General features: G+C 36.9%; 2 protein-coding genes across 6 annotated transcripts in view; both read right to left on the reverse strand.

Annotated features, from left to right (window-relative positions):
* LOC309632963 (uncharacterized protein) overlaps nt 1–20,122 on the reverse strand; it is a 141,169-nt gene that overhangs the window by 52,603 nt on the left and 68,444 nt on the right. The window lies entirely within an intron of this gene.
* Nucleotides 1–20,122, reverse strand: part of LOC309632959 (contactin-associated protein-like 3) — a 77,853-nt gene that overhangs the window by 45,912 nt on the left and 11,819 nt on the right. Inside the window, exons 2-3 of the mRNA XM_082401078.1 lie at nt 17,135–17,180; nt 5,954–6,064 (exon numbers count right to left, since the gene is read on the reverse strand). Of these exons, the coding sequence (XP_082257204.1) occupies nt 5,954–6,064; nt 17,135–17,150 (127 nt within the window). The 5' untranslated portion in view covers nt 17,151–17,180. The remainder of the gene's footprint in view (nt 1–5,953; nt 6,065–17,134; nt 17,181–20,122) is intronic.

Genomic DNA, 20,122 nt, shown 5'->3' on the forward strand with positions numbered 1-20,122 from the left:
CAAAGGCAAATTAAACCTGTAACCAAGGCTGCTCAGGCTGGAAACCAAATGAGACTCATGGTCAGGCTTCAGGGAGGCAAGAAGTGACATCGCAAAGATCCCGGTAGGGACAATGACCTGTTCCCTGGGAACACGGTCTTACCAAGAGGTAAATCCGCCACAGGCTTCAGGAGCAGGTGCCAAGTAACCCTCAGCGTTAAAAGCAGACAAACTCCCTTCAGCAGATAGCAAGGAGCTGAGCCCCAACGTGAGAAGCCCCACCATCCAGCTCCATGAGGGCACCAGCCCTTCTGTAAACCCAAACACTGTCTTGGAAAGAAGCAGGAACAAAGAAATCTGAACATCCCTGGAAGATGCTCACCCATTCAAAAGAGTCCACTGAATCCAAAAGAGACTGAGGATTGCCTTATTCTGGGGGTAGTGCTATAATTTGGGCTACTTGGTAGAGAGAAATGACAACATTGCCTCCCTGAAGGTTGTTGACAACGCTGAAAAACACGTTTGGTTTGTTCTGGTTTGTCTCATCTAGCATCTTAGGTTCTATGGAGGTAAACCGGAGACTCCAGACCTTGAAAAGGACCATGGGAAAACCTGAGCAGATGAGTTCTGTGTGACACCTGTACGGCAGGGTCTGCACGAACCCTGGGATTTGGGGGCTTCTCCTCTCACATGCTACCATCATGCCGTGATTTAATAAAGTTGCATGGTCACCAAGACAGTGCTCTGTGCTTTAGTACATGGGTGTATTTTACATGGATGCTATTACATTTGGCCTGTCCACTGCACTCAATACCCACAGTTGCATCTGCAGGATCATTTGTTAAGAAAAATCGGAAAAAGAATGTGTCTTGGCCCTAATAGGTCTAAAAACTTTTAGGAAGCACAGATAAACAGAATGAAAAATCTGACATCCAGAGGCAAAAAGTCCCCAGTACATTCATATGCCTTTATAAAAATCTGGTTTGCAAGCCCTTTTATTGCCATCTGAATTGCTCAGACTAGTATTTGGGAATACTGACCAGTTCTACCAGGCACCTAGCCTGTGAATAAAAGATAGAAAGACTGGAGAACTACGATTTTATGAAAAAATATGAGGGACAAGTTTATTATTATAAGATTTGCATCAAACATTTTTGATGTATTCAGTAATATTCTGATTTATATCAGGAGTTGATATACGTCTAGATATTTTAAATTATTATTCACTCTTTCCATTTTCTAACATTTCTTTGTAAAACACAGTGAATTTTACATCACAGCTTATTTGGGATATTGCAGAGTCCAAATAATCAGACGTTCCAGGTTATAAGAAAATATTTAGTGTCTGATGCCCAGGCTTAAGCATTTTCTGCTAATCGAATCATGTGTATTTATTTCCTGCTAAAACCTGGAGTATTAACTTGTACTAGTAAATGTACTTCCTAAAGTGAGAAATAAATATCTTAACGCTGAGAATTGTTGCTAATATGCTCAGCCATCAATTGTATTGGGAGCATTAGACAAAATCTTTCCTGGCTCCACCAACACATAAGTCTGTTGTGAGGAAATATGATCAATGTCTCGGTACGGGAAAGGTGAAGAATTACAAAGAGAAAAGAAAACATCCAGTCAGTTCAGCTTGTCTCCATCTACTTTCTGTTTGCAATACACACTATAGTAATCTGATATGCCATTTTTGATCAAGTTAAATTTAAAGCAGTCTCATTTGCACTGTCAGTGATGAGTGGCTTGCCGCATTAGAGGGCGTGATTTTCAGCATCTGGGCCATGAACGGAGTTGTCCCTCTTTCTGGGGATGATTGTTTATGCAAGCACTTTGGGGGAACAAAAAAGGAGAACAAAATGTGTGTACGCTTCCTCCTAATCAATCTCAATCAGCTCTGGCCAGACCACTCATCTCACCACCATGCCTGCGGTGACTAAAGAGGACACGTCACGTGGCTAAAAAGAACATGTTATCCGGAGTTGGAAAGCAGCATCTGAAATGCTAAAGCCAGTTTCATGAAGGGTCACCTACAGTAACAATAATTGTAAAAACAAAAGGTTATTTTCACATGCAAGATCTAGAATGAAAGTCCAGCGTGGTTTACTCTAAGGTAGTTTGTTTACTTTTGGTTTTGGTTTTTTAACTTTTGTTTTGAATAAACTTGGATAAACTGCATAAAGTTCATTTAGGAGATTTTTGAGAAGAAAAAAATGAAGTCAATATTATAGCATGTTCTTATTTAGAACACACAGATTTCAGCAATCTTGATTTTATATGAGAAATATTAGGTCACTTGTAATTCTAGGAAATATCAATTTAATATTGATGGAAACAAATTCAGCTAATATGAATAGTCAAACCCAATTTGACTGTAAAGATGTAAAGCCTCAAGAACTTTACATTTTTATCTAATGGCATCAATTTTCTTGAATAGGTATATGAATACATGTACGTGTCTGTGGTTTACCCCTTAAAAAAAATCCATCAGTTCTGAAAAATTATACATTCAGGCATTTCCAGTAATTTGTGTTTCTCTGTATAAAAAGGTAAGGTGTATGACCTCAGAGGGGATACTTTGTTAAATGTATTATCTGGAACCCAATCCCAGACTTCAAAATGGGAATGCTAGAGGAACCAGACTAGAAATTTCAAAAGTAAACTCCAGGAGCACTTAGTCCAATGTTGAGTGATGATACTAGCCCATTCCTATCTCTACAATAACCAACACTTCCATTAGGGAGCTCACAGAAAACACTGGCAAACAGGTGGTAACATGCTCAGGAATCATGGTTTTCAAAGATGCAAGGTCTGCATCTCTCTGCTTTGGCCCACCTGTCCCTAGAAACGCCTGGATCCCTCCTAACTTCTCTGCTCATTCCTCTTAATATCCTTCATAGACTTCTTTCTTCTATTTATTGCAAAGTCTTTCCTAAGAAATATTTTACTACTTTTCATAAATTAATAGAAAACAAAATAAATACATAAACTGCATAAGTAAAAAATATGTAAAAGAGAAAACATGAAATGTGCAATAAGTTCTAGTCAATTAATTAACATTTGTTATGTGTTGAATCAGTGAAGTACTTTAAAATCATAAAATGCCTTAAAGTTTGAATTATTTGGCTTTGGGGGGTTAGACAGTGGGTCAAATTTATATATATGCACACACATACAATCAAAAATTATGTATAGACTATTCTCTTACTACCTTTATGTATCAGGTAGATGAATTGATCAGCTGCTATGTATAAAGTTCTTGGTGGAAGCTGTGGTATTTGAGACATTTCTAATTCTTAATGAACATTCTAGAAGCGCAATGCCTTATGGGCAAAATAAGAAACTAGGGGTGTAAGACAGACCACCTTCTTTAAAACTTCCAAATACCACAACACAGACCAAGGAAATTTTAACCATACAATCAGGGAGTCGAACATGATTTTCCTCACTAGATCATACACAAAATATTCCAAAACGCTAAAACTACTATATATGAAGAATCATCGCCCTCATTATATTCATCCACATTTCATACTATCCACATTTTACATCATAATCATCTAAAGTGAACTAATATGTTCTCCAGCATTTACCAAGGCAAAGGAAATGTCAATAAAGACTCTGGGATGCTGGCTTTTAACAGAAAACACATATAGATAATCCTTCAGAAGGAATATTGATAAATTGTGCTGTCTAAAGCATGCTTTAGAAATGGGTCCAGGGCTTCCCTGGTGGCGCAGTGGTTGAGAGTCTGCCTGCCAATGCAGGGGACACGGGTTCGAGCCCTAGTCTGGGAAGATCCCACATGCCAAGGAGCAATTGGGCCCGTGAGCCACAACTACTGAGCCTGCGCATCTGGAGCCTGTGCTCCGCAACAAGAGAGGCCGCGATAGTGAGAGGCCCGCGCACCGCGATGAAGAGTGGCCCCCGCTCGCCACAACTAGAGAAAGCCCTCACACAGAAACGAAGACCCAACACAGCCATAAATAAATAAATAAATAAATAAATAAAATTAAAAAGAAATGGGTCTGAAATCAGGTGGTAATATCTAGGATATTTAGTGAAATGTACACTATATGCAATCAGAGTAGCAACAACCATGAAAAAAAAACCCTCATCAGTTGATTGCCACTCTTAAAATAATTAATTTAAATTTGCAAAGAGAGTAGTTTAAATATAAAAGATAAGCTTTGTACTTACCATTTTATAATGATGGCTTATAATATTCTGAGTTATTAGTTTTTTAATTAAATATAATGGAAATAAGTTCATCTTAAGCTTCAGGATTTTCCCTTCTAATGTTTATGAACTTCCCAGCGCCACCATATTGATAGCACTGGAGGCCTGAATCATAAAGATACTCTACACATGCAAATTAGAAACACAACACACAAGCCCCTCGGGCCTCTTTAAACTAATTAAATATGGCTTATTTAGTTTTTACAATTTTAGGGAAACCACTGGAAAGTTTAGATGTTAAGCTGATATTAGAATAACCACCAGACCAAAAATGGGTAATTTGATAACTGATCTCATTGAAATCTGGTTTCAATGAGAATATATTTTTACTGGGGTGCTAAAAATGATTATGAATGATGCTTTGAGGAGTAAATATCTGGCCACAAAATGCTTTTTCCTGGGAAAAGACCATGAAGGTGGACAATTAATGGACATGCCTTCCCATCCTGAGCTCATTGAATTTCTTCACCTGTGTTCTTACTCTTCCCTGCCAATCTATTTGATCACTTACTAGGTTCCCAAATTTGATCCTTAAGGACACAGTAAAGTTCAAGCTAGACTTTAACTCTGATCTTAGAAATGTCAAAGAAAGGGAGGAAAACACTCAATTCCTTAGTAGTATCTCCAGGATTTACAGCAGTGCGTTTACATGGGACACAGTTAATTTTAACTTTTACTTTCTGAATTCATCTTTCATTTAAAAAATCTATCCCTTAAAACAGGAGTAAAACAAAAGCAGAAATAGAGACACAGACGTAGAGAACAAATGTATGGATACCTAGGGGGAAAGGGGTGGGGTGGGAGGAATTAGGAGACTGGGATTGACATATATACATTATTGATACTATGTATAAAATAGACAACTGATGGGAACATACTGTATAGCACAGGGAGCTCTACCTAATGCACTGTGGTGACCTAAGTGGGAGGGAAGTCCAAAAGGGAGGGGATATCTGTATGGGTACGGCTGATTCATTTTGTTGTGCAGTGGAGGCTAACACAACATTGTCAAGCAACCATACTCCAATAAAAGTTAATCAAAAAAAGTAGCAAAGCATTTGAATTTGAAGTGTATGTATTCACTTATTTAATCCACTGAATTAGTATTTGTGCAATAGAAGAGGTAATTCACTCGACAACATTCAAGTAGCAACAATGGACCATTCCAAAAAGTAAGTCATTAACTCCCTTCCCACTAATAGGAAGGGAATCTTTATTTTCAGTAGCAGCCTTCACCTGGTCTCCTCCCAGGCCAAGTCCTGGGAATGGAGTCATTTTCCCATGACATCCTTTGGCAGCTTCACATCTTGCAAACATCAGGCTTCCCCAGTGGCTGCAGCACTGGCTCCTTCTTGTGTTGTTGTAGTTATTCATGACCAGCGCACTTGACTAGTCACCCTTCTGTCGCCGGTCCTAAAACTAAAAAGGGATGATAACCCTGGAAAAAATCTAGACTCCAATAATTCCCTTCTCATAAATCTTATTGATGATCATTTGCTGGCAATCAATAGGGAAGGAAGATATCAAAACAAACCAAAAAATGGATCATAAGCAAGAAGAAAGCTAGCAGAGGAATACTAGCAGATATGATGAACCTGCTGCTTTCTTCAGTTTCATTAAACCCAATATAATTAAGTTTTGACCTATAAGAAGGAATATGAACTAAAAATGAAAATAATTCTCTCTGGGAAAGAATCAGTGTGGATTGACAAGAAGACAGCTGCAGACTCACCGTCTCTGCGATTAAGGCTTGCGAAGCCAGGGCCGTGGCTGCTGGACCGCTCTGAGGAGCTGCTGAAGGAAGCCCGGGGCAGGGCAGACGCCAGAAGAGCGTCACAGCTATCTGGGGGGAAACACCACGTGCGGGTTAATACACTGATTAAAGCTTTCCTGTCCTCTCTTCCTCTCTTCTTCCTTCCCTTTTACTTTCCTTTCCTTCCTATTTCCCTGCCACCCTCCCTTCTCTTCTTCCTTAATTTCCTTTCTTTTTAGTTAACAGGCTAGGAAAATGCTAGAGCCTGTTCCAAACATGGTACTCGTACCATGGCCAATTCAAAGCTATCAACGTGATGTCACTGACCAGGAAGTTGGAAAAAGAATCATTATATAGTATTTTCACCACGCAGACACAAGGTATGTAAATAACCTCAAGAGCACTGATAACAGCAAGATGACATAAAATAAAGTAGGAAGTGGTGAGTTTTCAGAATGTATTACTTTTGTTTTAATATGATTTAATTAATTATGTTTATATAATTTAATTTTTAATAATGATTGTATTTTCATGCAAAATTCATGAAAAGTTAATGATTGGCTCTTGCTAGCTGCTAAAAATTGGTTCCAGCACATCACTCCTAAATGGGAAAATATTAAAAGTATTTCCTTGAAAATCAGAAAGAACACTTTCACAGACACCACTGTTTCTATTGAACATTGCACTGAAAGTCCTATCAGTACGTAAGAGAAAATTTAAAAATTAAAAGCACAAAATTGGATAAAAAAGAGCAACCGTTATCGTTTCCAGATGATATGATTATGGAGGTAGAAATTCTGAAAGTCATTGGCTAGCTTAACAATTCATTATACAAAAGCTGATAGTATTTCTAAACTTATCCATAGTTAGAAATTAAATTAAATAGGATAGCAAATACTAACAAAACATATAAAGTATCTAAGAATGAATCTTACAGAATTTGCAGGACATTTATGGAGATTATTATAAAAATTGTATTGAAAGACATTAAAGAAAAACTACATAAATTCAGACTACAATGATTGCAAATAGGAAGACTACTTTTAAGGTACTGGTTTTCCCTAGCTTGATCTAAAGATTCATTAGAAGTTCAATCAAAGCTCAGGAGGGTTTTTCACAGAACTTGAAGCAGTGAACCACACAGCTCAGGGGTTCTTAACGTGTGGTACAAATATGATATAGGGGGTCTGTTGAGATGAATAGAAAAAAATTACATCTTTATTTTCACTAACCTCTAGCTAAAATTTAGCATATTCTTCAGTCACAAATGTAGACAAACTAGACTATATTCACCAGTGCCCGTGCATATGTTACCAACATAAGTTACAGATATTTTAATAGCAATCGTTGTCCAAGACATCTAGAAATATTGTTTATGGTCCCCTTTACTTCAAAATAACAGTATTTATTAAAGTCACCACTAGATCTTGTTTTTTAATGCGCTAATAACTAAGAAACCACTATGTTACAATTTCTAGTACATTGATATCAGCATTTCAATATAACTATTTACTTTGTAACCCTATGTATACATTTTATGCATTTACAAGCATTGCTGTGAGAAGGGGTCAGGCTTCAGCAAAGTGCCCGAAGGGTCCTTGGCACAAGGAAGAGCAAAGAAACACCCGTTGTGAGTGTGTGCACTGCAAGTACAAAGCTGTTGAGACATTACTGGGGCATTATTAGCCATTCAGAAAATTCCAGAAGATTGGGATTATCCACAATCCACAGTCAGCTGTGCTAACTCGAATGTTAACGTGACAATTTCTCAGGGGACAATTTCTCTGCCTGTTGAGCAGACCAGGCCTGCATCATTCCCCCTTTAGGTAAAGGGGTCCCAGGGATCTAAGTAACCTGCTCAAAGTCACAGAGCTGGTGGAGGGTAAGTGAAGATTATCTCCATCAACTGTTTAGCTTGGGAAGCCTGCTCCTTTCCCAGCCTCCCCCACCACCCCCAGCACGCCTTCCTTTCTGAGTCTCCCCAGACGCTCCCCACTCAGTCCCCTCTGCTCACATCTTTCTCATCTCACCGTATTGGGGTCTCTCCTTTCTGGGTTGGAAACAGTGAGGACCAAGTGTAGATTCTGGAGCCAGACAGGGTGTGGGCATGACATTTACCAAGCTGCCTACTCTTGGGAAGTCACTGGCCCTCCCTAAGCCTCAGTTACCTCATCTGTACAATGAGGATGTCACACAACTGAATCACACAACTGGACAAAGGGGAATCACACAATTCATAGGGTTTCTATGAGGATTAATAGTGTTTGCTTTTATTATTTTCAGTATGGTAAGACAAGTCATCACATAAGCTTCTTCAAAATATTCTATAAGGACGTTTTCCCTATAGAGAGATATAGAAGGCAGCATTCAACGTTCCAAGCCATATTCTCATTTTTTATTCTTTCCTCAAAAGAAGGCATATGAATCTTAGTCTTTAAAAAAAAAAAAAAAGAGTAAGATGTACTCGCTCTTATGAAGTCATCTTTGCCTTTGAGAAACAATTTTAAAAGTGATCATTTTCTTTACAACCCTAATTGGTTGTTCCAATTCACTTCCACACAGTCAAATTTGAGAATGCACGTGATCAAAAAACGTGACCATGTCCAATAAGGTACTTGGAAAAGAGCAGCTCTGTGTTTGGACAGTGTTTTCAGTACATTCACTGTGGTTTTAACTAAATTACATTCAAGTTAGGTGAAGTCTCAGATGCCATCCAAAAATCTCCTTAACCATTGTTTTCCATCTGAAATGTCTATATTTTATACTACGATTCCTGGAGCCAAAATTGTTAAGACACAACTTCATTTTCTTTTTCTGGAATCATTAAAAAATATTTGATTTCCACTGAATATTATTCTTATCAATAGTCTGATACATACTATTTCTATCCAAAAAAAAAAGATGAATCCTGAAATGCTTCAAAGCTACAACAATTATTCATAAATAATTGTTTTTAACAAACGAGATGGCAAAACAACTGAAAAGTACAACTATTTACCACTTAGGGGGAAAATGAGGTGAGTACAAGTAATAATCTTGTAAGAATTAACAAATGAAAATAGACAGATAATATTACAGTTAAATAGGCTAAAGTAAGTTTATTTCTCTTCATAATAACACTCATATTAATAAGAAATTATTCTATGAAATAATCTCAGTTTTGAAATGCACTTATTCCTTCAAAAGTGCAAATGTACTCAGAAGCTCAAATGTTCTCAGAAAAGCTTAGGAACTCTAAAGGGAAACTGAGGATCCGTTGTAACGTGTCTTATAGAAAATACAGACACACCGTAATTGTTCATGATTTATGTATGATGCAGATCAGAGTGCTCGGCACATCCCTGTGTGCATGCTTCTATAATACGTTCTTATGTATTAAATGAGCAAACATTGTCTCAGTAGTTGTACCTATTGTAACATCATTTTAATCAATGGCCTATTGTTTGTCCTGCCAACAGAACAGCTTTATACTGAAATTATTAAACAATATTTCACCTTCTGTTTTTAAAAATTATATATATATTCTTTTCTCCAGGTAAAATCTTAGAAATTTGGAACTTCCCATAGCTTGAGAAAACATAGTTGCCTTAATCCTCTCAATCTAAGTGACACTCTCTGAGTGTTTTCCAGACCCTTGACCTCCTCCTAAAACTACTTAAATCTACCCCCTCCATAAATAAAAAACAGTCCCAGACAAACCTCTTTGGATTACTACAGCTCCTTGGTGATGCATGCTCTTAGTTTCTTCAGAACTTTCAAATCCAGTTTATACACAACTGTATATAAATGGCATCTTTTCAATATGCATTATGTTCTAAAGTAGACTAAAAATTCCTCAGCAAAGAAAATGTCACTTTACTGAATTCATTGATGAGCTCTAGTAGTTATCTGGTAGCACCTTTAGGATTTTCTATGTCTAATATCATATCATCTGCAAACAGTGACAGTTTTACTTCTTTCTTTTCCAATTTAGATTCCTTTTCTTTTTCTTCTCTGTTTGCCACAGCTAGGACTTCCAAAACTATGTTGAATAAAAGTGGTGAGAGTGGACATCCTTGTCTTGCTCCTGATCTTAGAGGACATGCTTTTAGATTTTCACTGTTGAGTATGATGTTAACTGTAGGTTAGTTGTATATGGTCTATATTATTTTGAAATATGTTCCCTCTAGGACCCTTTCTGGAGAGTCTTTAATCATAAATAGGTGTTGAATTTTGTCAAAAGCTTTTTCTGCATCTATTGAGATGATCATATGGTTTTTATTCTTTAACTTGTGGTGGTGTATCACAGCCATTGATTTGCAGATACTGAAAAATCCTTGCATCCCTAGGATAAATCCCACTTGATCATAGTGTATAATCCTTTTAATGTATTGTTGGATTTGGATTGCTAGTATTTTGTTGAGGACAGATGAATGGATAAAGAAGATGTGCTACATATATACAATGGGATATTACTCAGCCATTAAAAAGAATGACATAATGCCATTTGCAGCAACATGGATGGACCTGGAGATTATCATACTAAGTGAAATAAGTCAGGCAGAGAAAGACAAATATCTATTAAAAAATTTGAAACAATAATGCAAATAATTATTTTAATAATATAATAATAACCTTCCAAAACAGAAAGCACAAAGTCCAGAGGGCTTCCCTGGTGAATTCTGCCAAACATTTAAGGAAGAAATCATGCCATGTCTCCATAATCCCTTTTAGAAGATAGAAACAGAGGAATACTTTTTAACTTATTCTATGAGGCTAATAGTACCATAATACCAAAACCAATCACAGATATTACAAGAAAAGAAACCTACAGACCAATATTTCTCACGAACACAGATGCAAAATCCTCAACAAAATATTAGCCATCAAATCCAACAATGTATAAGAAGAATTACAGGGAATTCCCTGGCGGTCCAGTGGTTAGGACTCCATGCTTCCACTGCAGGGGGCCCGGGTTCAATCCCTGGTGAGGGAACTAGGATCTCACAAGCCACACGGTGTGGCCAAAAACAAAATAATAAAGTAAAATAAAATAAAAATTTTAACAGATTTTTAAAAAATAGAAGAACAATTACATACTGAAACAAGTGGAATTTGTCCCAGGTATTCAGGGCTGGTTCAACATTCAAAAATCAGTTTATGTAATCCATCACATCCACAAGCTAACAAAGAAAAATCACATGGTACTATCAATAGATGAAGAAAAGCATCTGACAAAATCCAACACCCATCCATGGTAAAAACTCTTGGTAAACTAGGGATAGAGTTGAACTTTCACAAATTGATAAAGAATATCTACTGAAAACTTACAGCTAACACCACACTTAATGGTGAGAAACTTGGAACTTTCCCCACTAAGATCAAGACTAGGCAAAGATTTTCCCTCTCACCACTCCTTTTCCACATCCTACTAGAAGTCTTAGTTAATGCAATTAGACAAGAAAAGGAAATAGAAGGGATACAGATTAGGAAAGAAATGTCTTTGTTATGGATGACAAGATCATCTATGCAAAAACTCCTGGAACTAATAAGTGGTTATAGCAAGGTCACAGGATACAAGGTTAAAATACAAAAGTCAATTGTTTTTCTATATACCAGCAATGATCAAGTGGAATTAGGAATCTGAAACACTATGCTATTTACATTAGCACCTAAAAAATATAAAATACTTAGGTATAAATCTAACAAAATATGCATGAGATCTATATGAGGAAAACTACAAAACTCTGAGGAATTAATCGAGGAAGAACTAAATAAATGGAGAGATACTCCATGTTCATGGACAATACTCAATATTGTCAAGATTTCAGTTTTTCCCAATTTGATCTATAGATTCAAGGCAATCTCAATCAAAATTCAAGCAAGTTATTTTGTGGATATCAACAAACTGATTCTAAAGTTTATGCGGTGAAGCAAAAGACCCAGAATAGCCAAAACAATAATGAAGAAGAACAGAGTGGTAGGAATGACACTACCTGATTTCAAGACTTACCATAAAGGTACAGTAATTAAGACAGTGTATTGGCAAAAGAGCTGACAAATAGATCAGTGAAACAGAACAGAGAGCCCTGAAGTAGACCTACACAAATATAATCAATTGACCTTTGACAAAGTAGCGAAGGCAATACAATAGACCAAAGATAGTCTTTTCAGTAAGTGGTAATGGAACAAATGGACTTCCAGAAGCAAAAACATGAATCTAGACACAGACTTTTTACCCTTCACAAAAATTAAGTCAAAATGGTTCACAGATCTAACTGTAAAGCACAAAACTATAAAACTCCTCGAAGATAACATAGGAGAAAATCTAGATGAACTTGTGTTCTGCAAAGACTTTGTAGATACAAAGCCACGATCCATGAAGAAAAGAACTGATAAGATGGACTTTATTAAAATTAAAAATTTCTGCCCTGCAAAACACAGTCAAGAGAATGAAAAAACAAGCCACAGGATGGGAGAAAATATTTGCAAAATACACATCGAACAAATGACTTTTATCCAAAATATGCAAAGAACTCAAACTTACCAATAAGAAAACAAACAACTCCAATTAAAAAATGGTCCTAAGCTGACTTTAACAGACACTTCACCGAAGAAGATACACAGATGAGAAAGAAGCATATGAAAAGATGCTCCACATCATATGTCTTCAGAGAAATGCACATTAAAACAACAATGAGATACCACTACACTCCTATGAAAATGGTCAAAATCTGGAACACTAATGACACCAAATGCTGGCAAGGATGTAGAGCAACAGGAACTCTCATTGGTTGTGGGAATGCAAAATGGTGCAGCCTTTTTGGAAGACTGTTTGGCCGGTTCTTACAAAACTAAACATATTCCTACATGCAATCCAAAATCTGTTCCTTGGTATTTACCCAAAGGGGATGAAAACTTATGTCTACACAAAAACAGGCACAAAAATGTTTATAGCAGCTTTAGTCATTAAACGCCAACACTTGGAAGCAACCAAGACACCTTTAGTAGGGAATGGATAAACAAACTGTGGTACATCCATATAGTGGAACATTAGTAATAAAAAGAAATGATCCATCAAGCCATGAAAAGACACAGAAGAAACCCAAATGCATATTACTAAGTGAAAGAAGCCAGTCTTTAAAGGCTACATACCATACGATTCTAGCTATATGATATTCTGGAAAAAACAGAAGTGTGAAGCCAGTAAAATGATCAGTGGTTGCCAGTGTTTAGATGGGAGAGAGGAATGAATAAGAGGAACACAAGGGATTTTAAAAGCAGTGAAACTATTCTGTACAATAATATAATGCTGGATACATGTCATTATACATTTGTCCAAACCCACAGAATGTACAACACCGAGAGGGAAACATCAACTATGGACTTGGGCTGACTATCATGTGTCAGCACAGGTTCACCAATTGTAAACTAAAAAAAGTATCAACACCACTCTGGAGAAGGATGCTGGTAATGGCAGAGGCTAAGCATGTGTGAGGGAAGGGGGTATATGGGAAATCTCTGTACTTTCTGCTCAATTTTACATAAACCTAAAACTGCTCAAAAAATAAAGTTTATTTTTAAAAAAGGGCAGGGGGGCTTTCTCTTTATCAACTACCCTGAGTATTCACTTAAAAATAAGTGCTATGATTTAAATAACTTACTGAGAAAGAAGAGAAACTTTCAGGGTTTTTTTTCCCCAGTTATACATCCTGGAGCCCATTTATAAAACTTAGTTCTATCCCTTCATGCTTTTAAAATTGTGCAAGGGTGTGTGACTCTACCAGCCTTCAGAGGAATCAAATATCTGGAGGGAGAATGGCTGTAGTTTTTCATGGATTGTCCTGCTTCAGCACCCTAAGCAGACAAGGATTTAGATCTGTTTTAAAGGTCAATTTTAATTATCCCAATTATTATTCACTCGTGACTGCTGAAAAATTATATTCGACAAAAGGAACAGATTCCCAGTGGTGGGAGTGTTTCTAAAATTATAACTTGTGCCAGTTTAATGAATCATACTGCTTCTCATACAGGAACAGCACTTTTTTTTTTTTTAAAGAACCACTATTTATCGTTATTTCTTCAGCTTCTATCACAGTGCCTGGCACATGGTAAGCATTTGATAAATGTTTGCTGAATTAAGTTGATCACAAGTTTGAGAGCAACTTTCTTAAATCTCCATATCTAAGTTATATTTCAACCCTGACATATATTGAGCGTAAAACATTGAAACAGCCAAGTTCATCCTAACAGAAAAATCATGCGGTCTTAATTTCCAGGCTGGGTGTGGGGTAGGTATGTGATAGTGGGACCCAGGAAAATATAGATAGAGAAGAGGGGTTCTCACTAATAGGAAGGGACTGCCAATGAAGTATTCATTTCAGAAGGCGTTCTCATTCCTGCTTAAACAGGGCATGTCAGTAAAATTCAGCAATCCAACACACTCAGATATTTTTCAAAAATAATTCACAAATGGAAAGATGAGAACATGTCTGTGTTAGAAGTAACATCTCTAGATTTATCAAGATTGTATAATTTTGTGCAATGAAATTCAGGGGAGAAATAGACACAGCAGTTTTTCAGACACTGATACCCAAGGGGCAATTCCCCCATCCCTGCCCCTGAAATTCTGATTTAGTGAGAGGATTTATTTGTGTACTTAAGGCAGACACATTCTGTTCTTCAGAGAAGGAAATGTACAACACTCGGGACAGGAGCTGAGAGATCTCTGCAGTGGATGAAAACCTCAACTGTGCCAGGAGAGACCCTCAACGTGGCCACCAGGAGTGTGCACTAAATTGCAGTTTTCATATGAGTAGCCCTGGTATCTGTATTATGTTCTGTGGTTATTAAACCAGAATTGGAGAGTTGGGCAGTGTAAAAGACATACTTTCAAAAATCTGAAGCCCTATCACGCTAGTGCCCAGAAAGATGCACTTGGGAAACTCACCTGTTGACTCATATTAGTATTGATATTACTTTAGATATTTAGTTTAAAAAGACTTTCACTATCTATAGCTCATTAACTGAAAAACTTCCTTGCTTGTATATAAATCTGAAATATCCATTTAAGGGGCAAAGTCTAATATTCCACACAACTTACTCAAATTGTTGAAATAGTCACAGAGCAATGAAATATGCAGTTTTGGGGTGACGTCAGTATCATGATAGTGCGAATCGTTCCTTTTTTCTCTCTCTCCTTTGATTTACAACTATTAGGACGTCCATAACCAGAAGAAAAAAAAAAAGCACCTATCCACAGCATACAACGACATCCAAGAGATCCATCCACCTGTGCATCCAAAGTGGGTGGATTGGACCATGGAGTAGGTAGCAGGGATTGAGGTAAGTGGCTGCAGAGCTGGTGGCAGGAGGCTGTGACAGCACAGAAGGTGGCTGCTGTTCTGGCAGCGAGCCAGCACCACCTTTCTGGCAGAGGAGCTGGAGGATGAAGGCAGTGACTGGAAGTCTGCCCAGCCACGTGTGTTACAGCTGGCGGGACCAGTTGCTCTCTCTGAGGAGAGACTGCAGTGAATGGGCAGAGGGAAAGGAAAGGTAAGTAGACAGACAAAGAGAACTGAAGTAAAATGTCTTCCTGCTGTCTGCCCCTGGAAGCAAGGGGACCGACCACCCAAGGACCCCTGGGACACCGCCCCCATCCCAACTTGAGGATACCTCTACCAGGCCATGGACACCCACAAAGCCCCAAGTGCTAAGTACACACACCTCCCCCCTGCGCCCACATTCTGCCACCACGCGTTGTTTTTGTTGTTGTTGTTTTGTTTTGTTTTAACTGTGTGGGTTCCCAATCTTAGAAGCCGCTAGTTAACGCTGGTAAGAGAAACCAAAAACTTGTGCCATAGCGCCACCTTCTGGAAAGGAAGGCTCCTAACTACCAACCTGTTGCATTCTTAGGATCAAAGTAAACAAAGTCTTACCTAAATAAAAATGGTGTTCCATTTTTTATTTAGGGAATCATGGTAATACGGTATCGCAAAAAAAAGCAAGACAATTTTCCAGTAGCCAAACCCAAAGGTATGGAATATTGTGATCTAACTGATAAAGAGTTTTAAATAGCTGTTATGAAGAAATTCAATAGAAAACTCATAAAGGCAATGCAATGATATTAGGAATGAAAATAACAAGCAGAAGGAATACTTTACCAAAGAGATTAAAATTCTAAAAAAGAATCAGACAGATTTCTGGAGCTGAAGAACTCAATAAATGAGATAAAGAATGCATTACAATGCACTGGAAATAGAGCAAATCAGGTAGAAGAGGAATTAGCAAGCTCAAGGATAGAAATATAGAAATAATTCAGGTGGAAGAAAAGAGAGAGCTAAGATTTTTAAAAAGTGAAGCCTATGAGAAATATCTGATTCTACTGGAAAGGGAAACGTAAGAATAATGGGCATCCCAGAAGGAGAAGAGAGTGGGAAGGGGACAGAGTTTATTTAAAGAAATAATAGCTGAGAAATTCCCAAATCTGGGGAAGGGATGAATATACAGATCCACGAAGCTAACAGAATATCTTGTTATCTCATCACAAACAGACCTCCAAAACACATTTTAATGAAGCTGTCAAAATTCAATTATAAAGAAGCAATTTTAAAGGCAGCCGGGGGGGGGGGGGGGGGGGGAAAGACAGCAACCTACAGAGGTACCCCCATTAGGCTACAGTAGATTTCTCAGCAGAAACTTTGAAGGTCAGGAGATAAGATAGTGGAATGACATATTCAAAATATTGAAAGATAAAAATTTCCATCTAAGAATATGTGGCAGTTATCCTTCAGATATAAAGGAGAATTAAAGCCTTTCCCAGACAAACTAAAGCTGAGGGAGTTTACCACCACTAGACCTGCCTTATGAGAAATGTTGAAAGGAGCTCTTCAAGCTGAAACAAAAAGACAAAAGTACACAAAACTCTGATTAAGATGATAAATACTCATAATTAGAATACTGTAAATCTTTTCTAGAACAGTATATTAAATTCTTAACTATAATATAATGGTTAAAGGAAAAGAGCATTAAAAATAGCTATAGATAGTACAACTTGGTAATGAAATCACAGCATAGAGATCATTTCTAACATTAAAAATATAAAAGGGGAAGAGTAAGCAGATGAAACCTTTATAGGTGAATGAAGATAAACTGGCATCAGCAGGAAAGGGGCTATTTTACCTGTAGGATGTTTCATGTAAACTTCATGGTAACCACAAGCAAAAATCTAGAGCAGAAACATAAACATAAAAAAGGGGAGAGTGAGCAAATCACCATGGAAAACCACCAACTTATAAGGGCAGACAGAAAGAGAAGAAAAAAGGAACAACAGAGACACAAAATAAGCAGAAGGCAAAAGATAAAATGGCAATAGTAAATTCTTACATATCAATAATCACCCCTAAATGTAAGCAGATTGAACTCACCGATCAAAAGGCACATAGTGGGTGGATGGCTGAAAAAACAAGGTCCAACTCTATGCTCTCTACAGAAGACTCATTTCAGCTCTAAAGGCACATAGGCTCAAAGGGAAAGGATGGAAGATGATATTCCAAGCAAATAGAAATGAAAAGAAGGTGGGTATAGCCATCCTTGTATCAGACAAAACACACTTCAAGCCAAAAAAGGTAGAGAAGAGACAAAGAAGGTCAGTAAAGGGGTCACTACATCAAGAAGATATAACAATAATAAATATGTACGTTCCCAAAACCTGATCACTGAAATATACAAGTATGCAATAATAGATATTAAGGAACAAATAGACAACAATGCAGTCATTGCAGGAATTTCAATACCCCACTATCAGCAATGGATAGATTGTCTTGACAGAAAATCAACAAAGAAAAGTTGGACTTGAACCACACCTTAGAACAAATGGATTTAATAGACACATATAGAATATTCCATCCAACAGTAGCAGAACACACATTCTTCTCAAGTGCACACAGAACATTCAGGCTGGATCATATGATAGGTCACAAAACAAATCTTAGCAAACTTAAGAAGACTGAAATCATATCAGCTATCTTCTGTGACCACAATTGGTATGAAACTAGAAGTCCACAACAAGAGGAAGATGAAAAGATCTACAAACATGTGGAAAGTAAACACACGTCGAAACAACCATTGTGTCAAAGAAGAAATCAAAAATGAAATAAAAAATATCTCAAAACAAATGAAAATGAAAACACAACATATCAAATATCGTGGCATGCAGCAAAAGCAGATCTAGGTGGAAAGTTTATAGCAATAAATACATTAAGATGTTAGAAAAATCTCAAGTAAACAACCTAACTTTATACCTCAAGGAACTAGAAAAAGAAGAAAAAATTAAACCCAAAGTTAGCAGAACTAAGGAAATAGTAAGTATCAGAATGCAAATAAATGAAATAGAAACCAGAAAAACAATAGAAAGGATCAAGGAAACTACAAAATGTTTCTTCAAAAAGATAAACAACATTGACAAACCTTTAGTTAGACTCAGGAAAAAAAAGAAGAGTCAAATAAATAAAATTAGAGATGAAAAGAGAAGACATTACAACTGATACTACAGAAATACATAGAATCATAAGAGACTACTATGAACAATTATATGCCAATGGATTATGCAACCTAAAAGAAATGGATACATTTCTAGAAACACACAACCTACCATGACTGAATCAGGAAGAAATAGAAAGTAGGAACAGACCAATAATGAGTAAAGACACTGTATCAGTCATTTAAAAATTCCCAACACAGAAAACTCCAGGACCAGAAAACTCCCCTGGATAATTCTATCAAACATTTAAAGAAGTAATACCAATCCTCCTCAAACTCTTTCAAAATATTGAGGGGGAGAAAACACTTCCAAACTTGTTCTATGAGGCCAGCATTACCTTGATACCAAAGCCAGATAAGGATACCACAAGAAAAGCAAACTATAGACCAATATCCCTGATGAACATAGGTGCAAAAATTCTCAACAAAATATTAGCAAACCAAATTCAAGAACACATTAATAGAATTATATACGATGACCAAGCGGAATTTATGCCTAGGATGAAAGGATGGGTCAACTTATGCAAATCAATAAATCCAACACATCACATCAATAAAAGAAAAAATAAAAATCACATGATCTTTTCAATAGAGAAAGAAAAAGCATTTGACATAAAACAACATCCTTTCATAATAAAAACCCTTAACAGACTGGGTATAGAAGGAACATACTTCAACATAAAGGCCATGTATAACAAACACAAGGGTAACATTATACCTGATGGAGAGAAATGGAAAGTGTTTCCTCTGAGACCAGGAACAAGGCAAGGATGCCCAGTCTCACTGTTCTTATTCAATATAGTACTGGAAGTCCTAGCTAGAGCAATTATGCAAGACAAAGAAAGAAAATAGATCCAAATCAGAAATGAAAGAGTAAAACTGTCAGTATTTGCTGATGATATGATGGAATATATAGAAAATCCCAAAGAATCAGCCAAAAAACTATTGAAATTAATCAACAATTTCAGTAAATTGGCAGGATACAAAGTCAACGTACAGAAGTCAATTTCATTCTTCTACACTAATGATAAAGCATCTGAGAAAGAAATAAAGAAAACCATCCCTTTCACAATAGCATCAAAAACAATAAAATACTTAGGAATAAATTTAACCAAGGAAGTGGAAGATCTGTACAATTAGAACTGCAAAACTGCTGAAAGAAATCAAGGACACCAACAAATGGAAAGACACAAACAAAATCAAAGAAATTGAAGACACAAACAAATGTTCATGGATCCAAAGAGTTAATATTGTTAAAATATCAATAGTTCTAAAGCCATCAACAAATTGAACATAGTCCTCACCAAAATACCAAAGGCATTCTTCACAGAAATAGAAGAAACAATCCTAAAATGTGTGTGGAACCACAAAAGACCTCAAACAGCCAAAGCAATCTGGAGAGAAAAGAGCAAAGCCAGAGATACCACACTTCTGGATTTCAAGCTATACCACAAAACCATAGTAGAAAAACAGTATTGTACTTGGGGAGAAAAAAGACAAATTGACCAATGGAACAGAATAGAGAGCCCAGAATTAAACCCTGGCATATACGGTCAACTAGTGTTCAACAAGGAAGCCAAGAATACCCGGTGGAGAAAGGATAGCCTCTTCAACAAATGGTGCTGGAAA

The sequence above is a fragment of the Balaenoptera borealis genome (genome assembly GCF_965194805.1).
Source record: "Balaenoptera borealis genome assembly, chromosome: 8".
Lineage (NCBI taxonomy): Eukaryota > Metazoa > Chordata > Mammalia > Artiodactyla > Balaenopteridae > Balaenoptera > Balaenoptera borealis.